This window comes from Gekko japonicus, unplaced genomic scaffold (genome assembly GCF_001447785.1).
Source record: "Gekko japonicus isolate JY-2015 unplaced genomic scaffold, Gekko_japonicus_V1.1 scaffold603, whole genome shotgun sequence".
NCBI classification, from domain to species: domain Eukaryota; kingdom Metazoa; phylum Chordata; class Lepidosauria; order Squamata; family Gekkonidae; genus Gekko; species Gekko japonicus.
The window spans coordinates 971,791-991,439 of NW_015169192.1; the positions used below are offsets into that span (position 1 = coordinate 971,791).

At 40.6% G+C, this 19,649-nt stretch overlaps 1 protein-coding gene across 2 annotated transcripts in view; it reads left to right on the forward strand.

The window, feature by feature from the left end:
• LRCH2 (leucine-rich repeats and calponin homology (CH) domain containing 2) overlaps positions 1-19,649 on the forward strand; it is a 58,005-nt gene that overhangs the window by 26,449 nt on the left and 11,907 nt on the right. The window contains exons 2-15 of one of the 2 annotated variants that reach the window (XM_015416262.1): positions 4,301-4,445; positions 6,806-6,932; positions 7,783-7,888; positions 7,974-8,110; positions 9,165-9,298; positions 11,739-11,826; positions 13,286-13,397; positions 14,234-14,331; positions 14,418-14,485; positions 14,662-14,766; positions 15,326-15,403; positions 16,286-16,354; positions 17,659-17,707; positions 17,924-18,040. In XM_015416262.1, coding sequence (XP_015271748.1) covers positions 4,301-4,445; positions 6,806-6,932; positions 7,783-7,888; positions 7,974-8,110; positions 9,165-9,298; positions 11,739-11,826; positions 13,286-13,397; positions 14,234-14,331; positions 14,418-14,485; positions 14,662-14,766; positions 15,326-15,403; positions 16,286-16,354; positions 17,659-17,707; positions 17,924-18,040 — 1,433 coding nt within the window. The remainder of the gene's footprint in view (positions 1-4,300; positions 4,446-6,805; positions 6,933-7,782; positions 7,889-7,973; positions 8,111-9,164; positions 9,299-11,738; positions 11,827-13,285; positions 13,398-14,233; positions 14,332-14,417; positions 14,486-14,661; positions 14,767-15,325; positions 15,404-16,285; positions 16,355-17,658; positions 17,708-17,923; positions 18,041-19,649) is intronic. The other variant, XM_015416263.1, reaches the window with a different exon arrangement.

A 19,649-nucleotide genomic window follows, 5' to 3' on the forward strand; every position in this document is an offset into this window, starting at 1 on the left:
GACAGGGGATTGTGGATAAGGTTGCCAGGTCCAGGCTGGGAAACTCCTGGAGATTTGTGGGTGGAGCCTGGGGAGGACAGGGACCTCAGTGGGGTACAATGTCACAGAGTCCACCCTCCAAAGCATCCATTTTCTCCATGGGAAGTTATCTCTGTAGTCTGGAGATGAGCAGGAATTACAGGGGATCCCCAGGTCCCACCTGGAGGCTGGCATCCCTAGGCAGCACCGTCTGGGTGACTTGATACCACCTGATTTGCATGACTCAAGTAGGCCCAGCTGCTTGCTACTGTTCATCAGCAGCCACCCTATGAGAGCCGGTGTGGTGCATTAGTTAGAGCTTCAGATTAGGGTCTGCGAGACCCAGGTTCAGATCCCCATCTTGCGGTGGAAGCTGACTGGGTGATTTTGGACCAGTCACATACTTTCAGCCTAGCCAACCTCACAGGGTTGTTGTGCAGATAAAAAGGAGGAGAGAATAATGTAAGCTGCTTTGGTCCCCACTGTGGAGAAAGACTGTAACTTTCCTAGGTAGAGGCTGTGGGGGAGGGGTGTGGAGACGGAAAGTTGAAGACAGAGAGGCAGATAAAGGTAGGTTGGGTGGGAAGGAAATTGTGTTGCCAATTCCAGGTTGGCAAATTCCTGGACATTTGAGGGGTGGAGCCTGGGGAGGGTGGGATTTGAGGAGGGGAGAAACTACAGACCAGTATAATGCCATAGACTCCACCCTCCAAACCATACATGGAGAGAGAGAAAGAAAGAAAGGGGGGGCAGAAGGGAGAAAGAATGTGAGAGAGGTAGGGGGAGACAGGAGGAAGCAAAGGCGTGAGGAATAGGATAACCATCCCGCAAGTTTCTTGCGGGTCTCCACTTGTACATATATAATCATAGAATCATAAAGGGTAATCTAGTCAAACCCTCTGCACAATGCAGGAAATTCACACGCCCCAGTGAGCTCTGCTCCATGCCCTGAAATGGCAAAAAACCCTCCAGGAACCCTGGCCAAACTGACCCAAAGTGTCGATCGGCATTTCCCTGGGTGTATAAGGAAGAAGAAGAGATTGAATTTATACCCTGCCCTTCACCATCTGAAGGAGTCTCAGAACAGCTTACAGTCTCGTTTCCCTTTACCTCTCCCTTTCCCTTTACCTCTGTGAGGTAGGGCCACGAGAACTAAGCACTGATGCAACCCTCCCTGCCCTCCCTCTCATGATCTACCTAAGTTCATGGAATCAGCATTGCTGTCAGACGTCCATCTAACCTCTGTTTATAAACCTCCAAAGAAGGAGAGCCCACCACCTCCTGAGGAAGCCTGTTCCACTGCTGCCTGTCTAGCTGGTTTCCTGCTCCTGAATGAAGTTAATTTTTTAAAAATTCCCTTGTTCCTTGCAGTATGTTCTTCAAATTCTTATTGTCAGCTCTTTGTGTTGTCGGCATTTGTGCTCTGTACCTCCTTTTTTAAAAAAAGGCCTTCCTGCCTTTCATAACTTTCTTGACTGCTCGTTAACTATGTTTGCTGGCCTTCTGTTAGACTTTTCGTAATCTTTGTACATTGTATCTGCTGCTTATTATTGTGGTCCAGCTTCCAAGTGTCTTGAGGATGTTTGAGGCTATAACTAGGAAGAGACGTGGGGAAATTTGTGATTGAATCTCTTAGCTCCTTTTATTTTAGTTAAAAGTGATGCAGGGTACTTTTTGACCTGGATCCATGACATGTGGATCCTTTCATTTTGTGTTGTTTCCTGGTTAGAAATTGGTTTCACTGAACCAGGAAACAGCAAGGGACAAAGTATTACCCACCCTTCCCCTATGCCATGGTCCTGATCTAAATTGTGGTTTCCGCCCCAGCTGTTTTAAACATGAAATTCAAGACCTGGGATGAACTGATCATGGATCTCTTACATCTGTTAGTTACGTCCTAAGTTTCCTCCTTTGAAATTAAATGCCACTAGCATAAGAAGTTCTGGATACTTAAAATATTGCAATGCTTGTAGTAGTGAACAAACCTAAGGTGCTTTGTTTAGTTGTAACTGTAGTGTAGAAATGTGTAGTGTAAAAATTCTAGACTGGGTTTTTTTATGTATTTAATTTTATTCTTATTGAGTTTGCTTTCCTTTTATCATAAGGGCTGTGTTTACAGACAAGCCACTGTTTTTGCATTTAACTGGCAGATTATTATACTGTGTTTCCCTTTCCATAATATGCCCTCTTGCAGATATTCTTTGTAACTCTAAGCAAGGCAATGCATTTTTAGTATGTGAGACAGAAAAGTACTGATTTTTCCATTCAGCTTCCCCTTTTTTGTGGTAGGATGAAGTAATAGCATTATTCTGCAGACAGGGAAGGAAACACTGTCGCCTTGGGAAGTATTAATCAGCCTTTGGGGTTTGCTTTTGTTCACATGTGTTCATGTGGCAAAGCACAAAAAGGTGGAACCAAAGAAGTAATATTTGGCCCCGGTCGTACTAGTGAGAAAAGCCATGGCAGAAGTGCGGCTTTTTAGAGCCGCAGCAAATTGAAGCATCGGACAGATCCCCCAAGCCGCGCCGCCTTTGCTCCCCGACACGATCACATGCCGAGGGGGAAGCAATGGGACGAAGGGAGAGGCGACACGATCACATGCCGAGGGGGAAGCAATGGGACGAAGGGAGAGGCGAGGCAGCTGCGCAGTTGTGTGCATGCGCAGTGTGGCAGGACCTCGCATACCACGGGATTACGGGCATGTCGGCGATCACACGGCTGCCCATGCTGCGTGTTTCCCAGTAAGTAGTAGTCTTTTGCAGGTCTCTTTTAAATCTGCATTTTCAGCCGGTAGCAACGGGTTGGGGGCGGGGGCGCGACGCTTGCCAGATGTTGGCATCTGATCCCACCAGTTTAATCTGCCCTCAACCTGTCCGTTTCGCCGGGCAGATCCTCCCGTGTGACTGGGGCCGCAGTTATTTATCTAGAATTTAGTGTTGAGGGATGCTTACTTCTGTAGCTGGTTCTCTCTTTGTTACTCATTTGAGTTGGTTTACTGATTAGAAGGCCTGGTAGAAAAATATCTACAAATTGCTTTCAAGAAATGTTTTGAAAGGCTGCACACAGCTGATTTTATCTCCATAGACAATGTGGGCATTGTATAGCCTAGTTCCTTTGGCGTCGGCGTCTGACAAAGGGTACTCATGCAAGCTTAGGATAAAATAATGGTGCAATCCTATGCAGGGCTTCTCCAGTCTAAGCCCATTGATTTCAAAGACTATAGTAACTGCATAGGATTCCAACGAGCATCTGTTACTTTTAAGCTGCCTCATTACTCTTCTTTTGTCACTGATACATCACAAATATTTTAACCTAGCAGTTGCAGCAGAATACCTTCATAATGGTATGATATATAGTTTTACAGAATTTATACTGCAGTCCTTACCAGTGTTACACCCCCCTGAGTCCATTGAGGATGCTTTGAAGGGTTTAACCGGTTGAGGACTGCATTGTTAAAAGACAACAAACTATTGTCTAAGTCCCAGGCAGTTTGCAGTCTGAGGTCCAAACTAGATGTGATGGTGTCCTCGTGGCTGCCACAAGGATGCCTCTGCCATTTTAAAGTCATTTAAAATGCTGCAGTTCAGCACTCTTGTTTCCTCCTGTACCTTTTCAAGTGGCGAAATGGTCGCTGTGGAGTTTGCAGCTGTTTCAGCACTTGGTAAGGTGTGTGTGTGGGGAGGTAACAAGAGTGCCTCAGCCTGCTGCATTGTGAGTCCAGTCAGGAGTGGGCCCTTGTGGCATGTTCAGTTTTGCCCTAAGTTTTAGCCTTGGCAGAAGAAAGAGAGAGGCAGGGATAATTAAGTGGGTTAAAGTGAGGGAGAGTAACAATGGGTGAAGGTTTATTTCCATTGGAGATGGAGATAGAATACAGGGGTTCTAAGGAGACTTTGTTTAATCAGGACAGAGTAGAGAACAGCTGTTTTTTAAAGGTTATATCACACTGTGCTGCTGAAGAGGTTGGGTTAGCATGAGGAAGCAGCACCTGCTCTTAAACCAGAGTCTCAGGAAGCCAGTTCCAGAAGGCTATCCTGCCTACTTGATCATTCTAAAAGTTTGTGGAGAGGGACCTCCCTTTTCAGAATTGCAAAGAAACAAAGCAGAGCTCAAATTTCCTTCCATCCTCAATGCTAAGTGTTCGATCTAGCATTAGTTTACTGTGTAGGATCAAATTTCTGAACAATTACACTAAAGCTTTGATCATACTGTAAGGGTAACACATTTCTTGTACATCTTTTCAACGTAGTACAGTACTGACCCTTAGAGGTTTTCTCCCTTTTAGACCTTTCCAAGAACAGATTTGCTGAAATTCCTCCAGATGTGTGGCAGTTTGCGCCACTTGAGACACTGAACTTGTATCACAACTGCATCAAATCAATCCCTGAAGCAATTAAAAATCTGCAGATGCTAACATATCTGAATATCAGGTCGGTAATCTTTTCTATCCATCTGATCTAATTGTTAGATATTCCAGCTCATCAGGGCTTCAATTATCCATGACTTTCTATATAGAAGAGTTTCCTGGAAGACTGTTTTCCAGTTTGTAAATCAGACGTTGCCAATGTCTAATTTTATTCCTGGTGTTCCTGTTTCAGATGATGATGATTGACATGTGAAGGTAAAAGTTTGTTCAGTTACAGCATTTGGGAATTAACTAATGCTGAAAGAGCTTTGCTGATCTTGCATGCTTATGAATAATGACTGGGACTGATGGTGGTACTGGAAAAACTACCTTTTCTGAAGAACGTTGGTGATGGGGTGTGAGTGTGTGGTACCTTCAGTGTATGCCATTTTTAGTTTTGTTTAGGCTGTGTGCAAATGTGCATATGTCACCTTTCTTACATGGGTGTAAAAATGAGCATTGTATATTAAGTTATCTTTTGTTACATGCAGATGTCATAGCAGCTTCTAGTATATGTACAACTGGCAAATTAGTCTTGGATTATTATACACAACAGCAGTCATTTTTTTTTTACTGTTCCAGAAATGCATATGTAGAAAAAGCAATTCTGTGTGACTCAGTTATCAGGCATGGTGGAACTGCTAGCTATAGTGTGTGTGTGTGTGTGTGTGTGTGTGTTTCAGTAGCCAGTTTTTGTAAACTGGTGAAAACTGAGTGATTCTCTATAATGGCTTTGTCAGCTGTGTTTTATTCTTTAACTCTGTTTGCCAGAGAGTTTCTCCCTATGCACAAGAGCAGTATTAGAGTCCAGTAGCACCTTAAAGACCAACAAAATTTCCAGGGTATAAGCTTTCAAGAATCAAAGCTCCCATAGTCGGTTACAAGAAGGAATGGAGGTCCTTGAGCCCTTATATTCCAGTCAGAAGGTGGGAGGGGTGTTGCAAAGGGAATCAGGATGCCAAGGTACAAATGCAAAGTGTAATCAGCATGATTAGAACAGGGGAGAATTTTTTTTTTTTGGGGGGGGGAGAAAATTAGCACCTATAGTAAGATACAAATTCAGCCCTGGTGGGATGCCCACTGTTCTGAATATCCTGAGTTTTGTTGGTATTTAAGGCGCTACTGTGCCTGTTGGTCCTTAAGGTGCTATTAGACTGGAATCTTGCTCTTCAGCAGCAGACCAGCACGGCTACCCACCTAAAACTCCCTATTCATACTAGGGTTGTGACAATTAATCTAAAATATTTTGTGATATTAGCTGTTCTTGTGGGAGTGTTTGAAAATGTGGATCCCATTCCATGTTTTTGGAGGAAAAGGCTACAAGGGAGAGCGACAACAATGATACATACAAGCAAGACTGGCAGGGCTGCAAATGTGTGGGGGGGGGGATGAACACATTTTGTAGGGCAGGATAAAGTACTGAATGTAAGTTACAAAAAATTTAATTGGAGACAAAATTAAGAAAGGTTTCAAAACTCCTAAATTTGCCAACTTGTGGACTAGGCTACCTAGGAAATAACCTTTGGGTGGCTTTGATGTATGATTAGAGAAGCATTTGTTGAAGGTATTTTAGGGTGGTAGTGGATATTGATTGGTGCCCTGTGAGATCCTTATCTCCATATTTGCCATGTGATTTACCTTTGCTGTGTTCATGTAGCTGTGGTCTGTTCTTGGATGCTGGATACTTTGTAACTCTATTCTGTATCTGGTGTCTTACTGAGAATTAAAATGTTTGAAAATTCAGTCAGCATATTTTATCTGGTTCTGTGGAAATCAGACGCTATGTATAATAGAGCGAAAGAAACTGTTACACGCTAAGCAGACCGTTCTTATTAGTGCTCTGCGACAAAACTGGGGCGATGGTGGTGGGATGCATTTTATCTCATTTTTCTTCATGGTGGTGTTAACTCGGGTACCCTGAAACCACCTGCAAAATCACTTCCCCCCCAAACAGGAAAAATCTGTTACGCACTTAGTGCCCCCCTCCCTGGTTCCATTATTGACCCCAAATGGAACTTTGTGCTCTTGAATAAAAAATGCTGTATTTGGTCCCAGGGTGAGACTTACTGATGATACATATTGGATCATCCTCTGTCTGCATTCAAGATAGATGGACCAGATTGAATTACAGACCACAACTTGATTTGGATGAGTTTTCTGTGTTTATAAAGGAAGGAGCATCTAAGCTGTGTTTTTCTACAAAGACATTTAAGCAGTCATTTAGTTGTCAACTGCCAGCCACTTCAGTTTGATTTATATGGAAGTAATATCAGGTCAGTTTAGAAGGAAATGTTCTTATTTTAAGTTGTTTGTGGATAGCGCTGTGTGTGTTAAATAATTGATAGTTGCTAGATATTAACCACATAATCTCTCTCATCTTTTTAGTCGAAATCTTTTATCAACCTTGCCAAAATACCTGTTTGATCTGCCACTTAAGGTTTTAGTTGTCAGCAATAATAAGCTTGTGTCCATTCCTGAAGAAATTGGGAAGCTGCGAGACTTAATGGAATTGGTAAGTGTCAGTCTCTCCACTTGACCTTTCGAGTTAATTTCTTGACCTTTTCATTTAGTAGGAAGCCTAATGTTAATTCATACAGAAGCCTTACAATTTAGGCTCTCTCTGTTTCAGTATCCTAGGATGAACCTTCATCTCTGTACTTGAATGGATTTTGGTAGTAGTGAAGGATGGGAGCTTCATTTAATTTTTAAAGGACACCTTTTAGTTTTGCTTCATCCTTTGCTATAACTTGCAACTTGAGACCAAAACAAAATGCTGTGTATTTGGAAGGTTTAGTGCTAGTTTGATCTTGCAGTGAGGACTATGTTGACCCATAGGTAGAATTAATCATGAATTCTCAGGTAGATTATCATCAACGCGTTTAAGTCTCCCTTAGAGGATTTGTGAGGTCATTTATCATATGGAATGTATGCCTCTGCAAGGGGCAGGTTTTGCTTTGACACTTCCACTTTTAAAACCATGCTATTGCAAAATCCTAGGAATTAACTTGACAGTAATATGCTGTATCTTTGACACTTAATATTCATAAAGGAGCCTACTTTATACCCATTTGCTTTCTACAATACTAGTGGAATCCCATGTCAGCAGCATGCTGTCATCTGCTGGAGTATTGAATAAATGCCTTAAATTTGAAAAAGTTTGCCTTGGATTAGGTCCTCTGCTCTCTCTTCTGTTACAAAGCAGAGGATTGTTGTAACCTAAATGAATACTGGAATGATAAACCAGGGCCTTGTAGCATCCTCATCACACTCCGACATGGTTTGCTTGGGCCATTTTCTTATGGCTGCTTCTTAAAATTGCATTCAAGCTATTTGGCATTCTAACTCCTTGTCTCTTCGCATAGGATATTAGTTGCAATGAAATCCAGGTCCTTCCACAACAAATAGGAAAACTGCAGTCACTTAGAGAATTAAATTTAAGAAGAAATAATCTGCATATACTACCTGATGGTAAGCTTCCCCTCCAAGCTTCCTTGTTCATGTAAAAATGTAAATCTGTTGCAGTGTCTGAGTCTCTGATCTTTCTTTCTAACAGAATTAGGAGACCTTCCCTTGGTAAAACTGGACTTTTCTTGTAATAAAATCACAGAGATACCAGTCTGTTACAGGAAACTGCGTCATTTGCAAGTGATAATTTTGGATAACAATCCAATGCAGTTACCACCAGCACAGGTTCGTTAAAACCATTTAATTTTCTTCAGTGGAGAGGGTTTGTGAGAGATTGCTTATTCAGCCAGCTTCCTACGCATTAAGGAAATAGACCATTCTTGGCCCAAAGCCATCTGGAAAAGCACCCTTTGTATCTGGCTGCTTTTCAGTGTTGGTTTTAATCTGCTTGGAGGGTTATAGCTGGAAGAGAAGGAACATGTTTCGTACTTGTCTTTGTAAATTGGAAAACTGTTGCACAGCTTCTGAAGTGTATGTGACACATGAATCACCAAGATGTAGAGGAGCCTAACAAGAGGACGAGCTGTCTGATCCTATTTAATATCTTCGTCCATGCTGTACAAGTGTAGGAAAAGTCAACAGCTGAACTGGCCATTGGAGTAGATCAATACGGCCTGCCTTGTTTTCTTTGTCCTGCAGGCATAGCATGTTTAGCACACATATCTGGGCAGTGTGAGTTTGTCAGAGCTAATTGCTGTGTTACGCATTGTGAATAGGTGGAAGGTGTGCATGTGAGGGGTGGTGGTGAGATAATTAATGGTTCAAACAGGGTCTTGTAAATACTTTGTCTGGTTATAGAACAAAGTTTGAGTCCAGAGCCACCTTTAAGACCAACAAAGCTTTATTCAACGTATGAGCTTTCATTTGCATGCACACTTCGTTAGATATATTGAAATGGAAGTTAACAGTCCATACATATAGGCAGAGGGTGACCAGCAAGTTAGCATACAATGTGATGAAGATGTTTTAACAGATGCAGAGACCAAACAGGAAGTTTATATGTTATTCCTGTATGGTCTTTGCATCTGTTAAAACATCTTCATTATGTTGTATGCTAATTTGCGGGTCACCCTCTGCCTATATGTATGGACTGTCACCCTCCATTTCAGTGTATTTGAGGAAATGTGCGTGCACATGAGAGCTCATACCTTGAATAAAACGTTGTTGGTCTTAAAGGTGGCACTGGAGGCAAACTTTGTTCTACTGCTTCAAAACAAAATGGCTGCCAACCTGGATTTATCTGATTATGTTAATGTTCCCACCATCTGCTTCTGAACAGGTATGCTTAAAGGGCAAAGTACATATATTTAAATTCCTCAGCATTCAAGCATGCCTCAGAATAGATAAAAAGCCAGATTCTTTGGATTTGCCATCTCTGGGTAAAAGAATCCCTTCTCAGCCCCTCACAGACAGGTAAACTCCTTTTTTCAACATTTGTATGTAAAACTTGTTAAGTGCTGTTCTTTCATTGTGATGATTTCAGTGCTTTTAGTTAGATTATTGCAGGCCTTGGATGCAAGCCTTCTGGTGCCACTGTTGTTCAGACTCCCTTTTTATTTCTGCAGTCCTTGTGCTCCTACCCAGTTTGTTCCTGTAGTAATTTAAAACATGTGGCAGAGGTGATCAAAAATGTTTCATCATCCTGTGAGGGACCATTCATAAAAGTAATTCATACTCTTAAAAGTCTTTTAACCACCACTCCTTCTCTTGCCATTCTGTGTTGCGTTTTCACCAGTGGCCAGTCCTTCCTTTACAACCCTTTCTTCTTCCTTATGACATCTGTGATAGACAATCTTTAATGCAAAGCATCTTGTTCACCATCTAATGAGTAGTGTATATATAATGGAGGGGAAAGTGGAGGTGGTGAGGTGGGGTAATTATTGCTACAGCAAAGAGGGTTTGAAATGCTATATAAAAATGAGAAAGTTGTAGATAGAGTAATGGTGAAGGGTTGGGCTTGCATCCCAGCTCAACTGTGGGCATGTCTGGGCAAGTCTTTCACACCTGTGAGGTCTACTTCAGAGCTGAACAAGGAATCCTTTATATTTTAAGTATGTTTTTTGAAGGTATTATTTGTCATGTCCTCAAAGGTGGTAATTCTGAAACAGTATTAACATCAGTTTTTTGCTCAACAGGGAATCTGCCACCTAGTGCCAAGTCAGCTGAGTGACTAATATCTCTACAGGCATTCAGGGGAAAACACCCTCCATTTCTGTAACATTAAAGTACTGTTAGAGAACATTCCCAGAGCAGATAACTGTTTAATATCCTGAGCTTTTAGGGCTATGTTTCACAAGGTCATTTGTACGTTGGCTTTATAATTTAAGGATATAAATTAGGGATGCTTACAGAATTCTCCATCTGAAGAGTTACCTGGGTTTAGGCTTCCAAATAATCTAGTCTTTTTCCAGAGGCATTAGAGATCTGATGTTCCATTGTTAATTTCCAAAATCCCACTGGCCTATTTCATGCATACAGCTTGCTGCAGTTTACGGTCACTCCCCATAAGCTACTGAGGGTGCCCAGTGCATATACATATTGGTTCAATCACAATGCAAAAAGCAATCCTGATGTAGTTGTACAGTTGTAACATTGTGGTGGTGGTAGAGACTTGAAGCAAAATCGAAGCAATCTTTACATTCACCAGTTCCACAGCAAAATTTAGACATTTCAGTTGGATAGATGGCAGAACAGATGCAGGAGAAAGCCAACCCACAGAATTATAGAGGAACAGGGGAAGTTTATTTATAGTTCACCTTTGTTGTGGAGAGTCAAGATGAACTGCAAAATTCAGCAGTGCCATAGGAGGAGTATAATAAGCATTGCAATAAGATTGGATTACAAAGTTAGACAACAAAGCAGTAGAACAGTACTGGACATGACATAAGAAATGCAGAAACTGGATTACAGAAATTAGAAAACAATGCAGTGAAAACAAAGGCATATAATAAACAGTGCCATAAACTACATTCCTCATTCTTTTATTAAAGCACATACTCAAATCATGATGATGCTGATGTAAAGAAACAAGGCATGTTTCTGAACTCCCTTCCCAGGCCTGTCACAGTGCACTTTGAGGACTTCTGGGGCAGTTGGCATGGCATATAGAAATGCTGCAGTCTTGACTCTTGATTAGAAATTGTAAGATCCAAACATAGCCTTGCTGAGAGTTTTGCCTGTTGAAAAACAAACCAGGAAGAGGCTTCTCTTCCTGGTGGCTGAAGCATGTTCTACTCACTAGGAGATATATTGAGCATATTCAGGCCATTGATAGAATCTTAAAGGATATACTGGCTTTGGACCATTTGACAAACAGGCAACCCTTTAACAATTCTGGCATTTCTTTTGTTCCACAAGATATTTACCTCGTATGCTATTTCTGAGAAAAATGAGTTCTGGGCATATGAGCATGTGTACAGAGATTCTTCTTGATAGGTTTTTGGTGAACTCTTGTCAATACGTTTTTGAGCCTTCAGTGTTTTGAATAGATACAAGGGTGTGAGAGAATGCCCTCCGAACTCTGGTTATGACTTTGTGTATAAAATCAAGTGCAAAAGGCTGCTGGAATACAATTTTCAATGAACCTGGGTGCTCATTTCAAAAGTACAATGATGCCCATCTATGCAACCTTTAAAGGCTCTTCAATTGATGTGAGAAATGTGTAGGCCAGCCAAAATAGTCTCTTCCACATCTATTTTTGACACCTGGCAGCATCTTAATGGGGTCTGTGTTGTTTATGTAAAGAATGTTTGCAAAGGAGCATCTTGCCAGTATAGGGACAGGACTTTAGAGGTTAGCGGATTGAAATCTGAGTCCGAGTGATGTGTCATAACAATGTTCCACTTTGTTACAGTATGGAAGATTTTTATCCAAATAAAAACCATGGCCCAGACTCTGGAATCGGTAGTGATAATGGGGATAAAAGATTATCCACTACAGAAGTAAGTCTGCTCTTTTTAAACTGCTCAAAGCAAAGAGGTCCTGTCCCACCTAGCATTTCTGATTTTGCCTTCAGGCTAGCTTCATATTGTCTGGGAAATTTTAATTTGCCCGTTACCCATTATTCTTTCTAAGCAACCCCCCACCACCCTGAGGAGTGAATATGCTCTTAGAATATGCCCTTAGAATGTTGTTGAGTCAATTAAAGGAGGGAAAAGAACATGGAGACCAAGAAATTGGCAGGCTAAGCCTCTAAGAAGTGTATAGTGTCTTGGTGAATGATATTTCAGTAGGAAGAGAAGAAGTAATTTCTCAGTTGTTTCATTTTAATTCCTTAAACTAAATCTTTGCAGCACTTTTTGAAGTATAAAGCACAGCAATAACAATGTGTCTTTTTTGCTCTATATTTAGAGTGATATTACAGATTACTATTAAGCTTTTGTTCATGCAAGATAAACAGTAATTCAGGTAGCTAATCTGACACTGAGTCCATATTTTACCAGTAAAGATTGATTCAATTCATACCTGCGTTTCTTAACCTTTGGGTCCTGACCCAAAATTGGGTTGTGAAATCTGTGAAAGTTGATCTCAGGCATTTACAGTTTTAATGATTTGTGAATCTGTTTGGTTCCTCATATCGAGTAAATCTGAACCTGTGAGGGTCACCATACCAAAAAGACTGGGGACAACTTATTTATACATGTATCAGCCCAGTTTGTTGCTATTTTATGTTGTGCTGTGTTTCTGTTTGATTGTTGCTAGCTTTTATGTATCCTTTGCAGGGGTCATTTCATAGAAAAAGAGGTGCAGGAGCTCATTAGCATATCTTATTTGCATATGACACACCCCCTGACAGCACTGGAAGTGTGTCAGAAGGCAACACCCACCGCTCAGGCTCCATTGGACTCTTTTGGATTGCTAGCTATGGGGGGGGGGGAATGCGCAGATCTGCCCTCACAGAGGAGGGAGAGCTTGTACCTGAATAAACCTTGGCCTTAACGGTGCCACTGGACTGTTTTGGACTGCTAGCTGGGGGGGGGGGGCTCTGCAACTTACCTGATTGCTTCTTGCTCCTTGTGCCCTGGGGCTGCTGGAAGCAGTGGGTGGGGTTTGTTGCATGTGCCCCCCCGGGCTCTTTACTGCCGGAGCTCCGCTCCTGTGCGCTCCTGCAGGAAATGACCCCTGATCCTTTGGCATTTGTTTGTTAGAATTTAAAAGAGATCCTTGATTCGTCTATTGAATGACCTATTAAAATGTATTGTTAGCAACTTGTTTCATTGTCTGAGAAATATTGTATGTAAAGGTTGGTTCAGCCAACCAAAACTACCATGCTGAAATTTTGGAATAATGTAATAGACATTAGCATTCTTTTGTGAAGATTATTTTATGATGCAGGTTTTAGCTGGTGGATAATGGAATATATGGAATATGCAGATTATGTTCTAAAACTGCTCTTTTTAGCCATCCGATGACGACACAATCAGCCTTCACTCTCAGGTATCGGAATCGACCAGGGAGCAGACACTCAGAAATGACAATCAGTTGCTAGGAAATAAACCTGAATTGCAAAAAGGTAAATGTTATTCCCTAGCCCTCTAGAATGCAGGGAAATGCTTTCTTTTGGGAACCCACAGTTCTTTTGTGAGGCGCTGTATGGGATTGCTGGCACCCCCATGACTGCTCAGCCATTGTCTTGCCCACATGCTTGATGACAAGGGAGTAAAATTATACAGGCCTTATAACACGTATAAAACAACAGAGGACTGTAACTCCAGCTTCTATAGGCACTACACTATTGTTTGCTGTTAGGATTATATCTCACATCCCCATTAATGCTCAAAGACAAAATCAAGGAACACCTACAGTACTAAACAACAGTAGCAGCCTGTACAGAAACAAGGAAAATAATCAAAGGCCTAAGACAGAAAAAAGAGCTGTGCCGTGGTACCTAAATGACTGTGTAGGAGCTGGCCAACAATCTTGGGGGGGAGGCATCCCAAAGACATGGTACCGTGAGCCTAACTTTGGGAACTGGAGCACCAATGATGAACTGGTTATTGGCAGCTTCATATAGGAGGAGATGGTGTCCTTCAGATACCTTGGTGTAGGCTGTGAAAGGCTTTCCAGGTTACAGCTTGTATTTAGAGTGGCACCAGAAACTGAAGTGGAATTCAGTGTAGGTCTTTGAACACAGGATAATTATTATAGTGAATTCCTGTTTGCTTCTCAACAGTTCTGTCCTGATCCCAGTTAACTTTCAAAACAGAATGAGTTGTTATTACTGGAGAAGGTGGTTGTGAGACGGTGTTAAATAAATGTTTTCTACCCAAATTTTGATGGCTGAGTATATTTCATATGTAATGAAATATTTCTCCTTCTCTCTCTGCTATCCTCATGCTGTACCACTAGACCCAGATGTGTGTGATTACCTTGATCCCACCTCTGAGGATGTGGCCTCTTGTGACCAAGGAGGTATACAAACTGGACCAGCAGTCTGTTATATTAAGGTAACTTGGTAATATACTTCAAATATATTGTCTATGTAGTATTTCCTTTTAGTAAGGCTTCCTGTAATTTTTTTTTCATTTCTAAGGAGCGCGTAAAGCAGGCTGAGAAGTCAAAAAAAACGGAACGAAATGAAGATTGGGGGGATGAGAAAAGGTGAGTCCCTAGCCGTCCTAGGATATCTTTTTTTGGGAATTCTAGGAGGGCTGTTGACCAACTGGGGTGGGGACCATGAGTGGCTTTAGGTGAGATCTTTTGTTTTTTCTGGTACTTCTCCAACCATTGTCCTGACATTTATGTGCATCGAACATCTTCCCATTTTGCTTTTTTAGGAGTCAGAGAGAACAGTTGTTGGCAGAGGAAGATGATGAATTGAAGGAAGTGACTGACCTAAGGAAAATAGCTGCTCAGCTGTTGCAGCAGGAGCAGAAGAACAGGTATTTAAACTGTGGTTGCAACAAGGGGTGAATATCTCTGTGTGTGGCCTGGCTGCCTTTTTAAAAAGAATTCTAGGCACCCACTAAAATATAATTTGTGTGTGCAGAGAAGATAAAGAAATGCAATCAGACCCTTTATGAGGTTTGGTTACAGGAAACATCCGTGCATTTTCTTGCTTCTCTGCATCTGAAATCTGAAGAAACTCAGACTTTGGTAGAATGTAAAAGAACTGTGTTTTGCGCTTTGAATATCAACAGGTGGATTTGTCAGTACTTAACTGTACTGTGTTCTTTGTAGAGGAAATAAGAATGAGAATCTGAAAAGCTATATGTTGGAATCTAAATATTTTCAGTGCATTTGTAAAGGTCTTGACCACTCAGTCCTCTAAAAAAAATTTGCATCCTCAAAAATATAAACCATAACTCTGACCATTAAGCATGTTTATCTTTTTAACCCTGTAAAAACTATCCTCTTATTCCTTTCTGCTTACTATACTAATTACTTCCCTGTCCTCTCCTGTCAATCTTTATCGCTTCCTTCTTCCATCTTCGGGTTCAGGCGGAGGCCTTTAAGCTATAGAACTTCATTCAGTGAAAAGCTCTTCCAGAGGACAAGGGCTGCAGGACGCGCATCAAGGTATTTGGTGTTTATGGCGCATGAATTTCCCATAGCAGCACAGTGGACAAAGTATTTATTATTGTGCTGGTGAGGATGCATTTGAAATAGGGGAGTTAATTCCAGTATTATTGACTTATTTTGAGGGCACACTTTATGTGGGAGTCCCCCAGGTGGTAGGCAATGAATGTGGACCCTTCATACACAGATATAGGCATCAACATAAACTCTGCAAGACAGTTTTTTTACCCCATGCCAGAGAGCACCTACAAGTGGCCTCAGTAATAAGTTTCCCACTGGAAATGTTTTATACTTCTCTCCAGTACAGCATGCCAGCCTCCTTAGGGATTTCTGTATACTTGCATGTTTAAGAATCAAACATGCCATGGCCCACATGCTGCATCTCTCAACTGCTAGATCAGAAGCATGGCTACTTCTGTGATGTAGGCTGTTGTATCTGTCCTTGGTTTTTTGTAGTAGGACAGAATACATACTCAGAGTAATAACTTGCCGCCTCCTTTCTTATTCCTTTCTTTCTGCCTTTCTTGCTCTGAATCTTCTTCATTGCTCCTGTCCATTCACAACACCCTTTTGTTCCCTACTATCATTCTCACTCTTCTGCCCAGTTGGAATGCTTCATGGTAATTCATACTCCTTCCATCTTTGATATCTAGCCTGAGAGCATTGGGCTTCAGATAGATAAAGAACAATAGGTATGGCATTAAGGTAACTTGTTGGTTTTCCCAAGATGCTTAGCACAAAAAGAAAAGTAAAGGATGTAATGTTTTGAGAAAAGCAGAAACTCTGCTTGGAGCTTCAGTAAAAGAAACAATACAAAATGCTGTTTAAAATAAGTCACTTCAGCACACATTGTTGTTTCAAGTGTGTCTGTCTTGGTTTTAGACTTTTGAATCACTCCACATCTGTAAGCACAAGAAACAGACCAAAACAGACTGCGGAATCCGAAAAAAGGTATTTGCATTCAAGTAATTTGGGGTGAACCTGCGTATCATAGCAAGGTGGAGAATTATAGAATTATGATTTCTTGAAAGCTGTCTGAAACTTTGGATAACAGAAATAACGGAGAATGGGGCACTGCCTTTGGGGGCCCATAGAATCGGACCCCCTGGTCCAGTCTTTTCAAAACTGGGGGGGGGTGTGTGAGGAGAGGTACCAGCAGCTATGCTGCAGATTTAGTGCCTGTACCTCAAACAGTCCCCCCCGCCCCAGATATCCCTGGATCATTTCTCCGTTATACCCCATGGGGACTATTGACTATAATGATCCCCAAAGGTATAATGGAGCCGAAAAAAATTGGGTTTCCCAAATATTTAATGAATCCTAATACCATACTGGTATTAGGATTCAGGAATATTGTTCAATATTAGGATTCAGGAATATTGTTTAATTTTTTTTGCACACCCCTAGTTGAGACCTTTGATTCTCGAAAGCTTATACTCTGAAAACCTTGTTGATGTTTAAGGTGCTACTGATCATATATCTAGCTCTTCTGCTGCAGACCAAGATGGCTACCCTCTTAAAACTACTTGTACAAGAGTTTCAAGAATATTTTGATGGAAGAGAATAAAGGCACAGGCATACTTTAAAGAAATAGCCCTTTGAAAGATGGATGTTCAGAGCCTTCCAGAAGTATTGAGTTTAGTTGTGGCATAGTAACATCTTCTGTAGTCAGTGTTAAAAGCTGAACTCCTGTTTGCATAATGTGTGGAAGCCAGTAATAGAACCAAGGCTTTTTAGTTCTCTGTACTTGAGAAAACAACTAGCCTCTGTGTTTTATTCATTAAAACTGACAGTTTTGGGTACTGCCAAAAACATTTACGGATGTTTTGGCTATCTAAAGTCAAGCAGTGGTATGAATGCAATCCTTCTACTACAAAGATATTTCTTCTTTTGGAGTACAGTTCTGGAATTCTTTACTGGAGGCTTTTGTTGGTTGCAATTACAGTATGACACTACAGTTTTTTATCTTTAAACAACCAAAATATCAGGACTGTTCTATGCTGCTGTATTCTTTGAGTATTACAAAAAATGATTTCTGGGAGTGGGGTCACTTGTGCCCAGCTCACCTCATCTATGTTTTTCTCCTTTTTTTGCCATGCATGTGACCCATTTGTTTCTAGTCCATATAGCTATAATGAAATATTTCAGGTTCTGCTCTGTCTAACTGTAAGCTGTCTGTCTTGACATCAGAAACTTGTGTAAAGGAGGATAACATTCAGTACAAGAAACAATTATGATTTGCTTTTTTCATGCAGCCTTTCAGCAGATGAAGCAAATTCTCCATCATCCCCCTACACTTGGCAGGTAATGTGATGATGTGCAAGCATGCAGTATTCCTCTTAGGGCTCTTAGGGCTCGACTTTTGCTGGGCTTGACTTTTGCCTGGGTTAGGGCTCATCCCGGTAGAGTACCTTTAGGATTTTGTTACACATAATAAATTCTCAACTGATCTCCTCTTACTTAGAAAATCAACGTACTGACTTGGTGTTGTAAGGTGACATTATTTTCCACCCTTTACAGTCACTGGAAAATCAGAAGGACCAGTCAGATGAGCAGCACTGGCCAGACACTCAGCCAGTTATCTGGCAGAATGAGGAGAGGAGACGGAGCAAGCAAATCAGAAGAGAATATTTCAAGGTATGTTGCTACTTTATGGTGATTGGTCTGACGTTTGATCTGGTCTGTATCATAAATAGGTTCACTGTTTAAATAAACATCACTTGAAGCATAAGTCTGTAAATAATTTTTATTTTTATAACAAACAAACAAAACCAAACAATAATACATACAAACATACAATGGGAGAATCTCTCCAACTCTTTGAATTATCTGTTAGATTATCCATACATCTCTCAGTAAAAGTATATTTCTACATCTTATAGTGTTATATATAACTTTTGCACATTTTATTATAGATACTCTCATTGTCCACTATTTCGGTTATGTTCAGGCTTCATTTAATGTATTCTTCAATCCATCTGTAAAGTCTTGACCAAGTATTTTCAAAATTTTCCTCTTTATGTCCTTTCAGAATTAGCGTTAATTTATCCATTTCAGCAGTTACAAGTGGTTTGATTATTATTTCTTCTTTGGAAGGTGTCTCCTTTCTTCTCCAATATTTAGCATATAATATTCTCGCAGTTGTAACTACATGTAAAATAAGATAAGAGCCTTGCTTTTTACAATTTTCTGGAAGTATATTCAACAAACATACAAAGGGTATGTTGTTTTTTTTAAAAAAATTGCAATATTTCATGTATCCAAGCCCAGAATTTTTTTACTTTTATCACAAGTCCACTACATATGAAAAAAAGAACCAACATTTTTTTTTACATTTCCAACAATCATTTGACATATTAGGATAAAACTTGGATAGCTTATCTGGCACAATATACCATCTATAGAACATTTTATAAATGTTTTCTTTATAAGAAATTGCTTTAGTAATTTTTATGTTTGTTTTCCATACCTTAGACCATTGATCTAGATCAGTATTATGCCCCAAATTTTGAGCCCATTTAACCATAGAGCATTTAACCACTTCATCTTGGGTTTTAATTTCTAACATTATATCATACATTTTCTTAATAAGCTTATCATCAGTATAGATTAATAGTTTATCTATTTCAGTTGGCTTTTCATAAAAACCCATTTGTTTATCTTTAAAGAATCTTGATTCTAAATTTGCTCTTTCCCGCCAGTTCAGATCTATATCTTGTTTTTTCAGGTTCTCTACTGTCTTTAGTTGGTTTTATTATCCAGCAAATCTTCATACCTATACAATAAGTTTTTTTGAAATAAATTTGGATTTATAAAAGCTTCATGTGGTGAAACCCATCTGGGTATTTTAATATAAAAAAGTCTTTTAATTTCTTCCCATACTTTCAGTAGTGCTCTTCTGGACTGATTCATCTGCCTGTAAGCAAGGGAAGCCAGCATGGTGGAGTGGTTAAGAGTGTCAGACTTGTATCTGGAAGACCCAGGTTCAAATCCCCACTCATGCCATGGGTTTCTAAGCCCGTAACCATTGATGAGCAAGTAACTGTGGCTCAGCCTTGCCTTTTCCATCTAAAAAAAAAGCTGTACACCTTTCAAAGGGTTGTAGTGAGTGCCTGAGAAGCACTTTATGAAGTGCAAGGTAATTCACATTGGCAAGGTGGTACAAAGTGCTCATGCAGTAAAAAAATGTGTTTGGTGGGCAAACAAGTTTTCTGGCTCTCATTTAAGGTTTGGTATAATGGAAAGA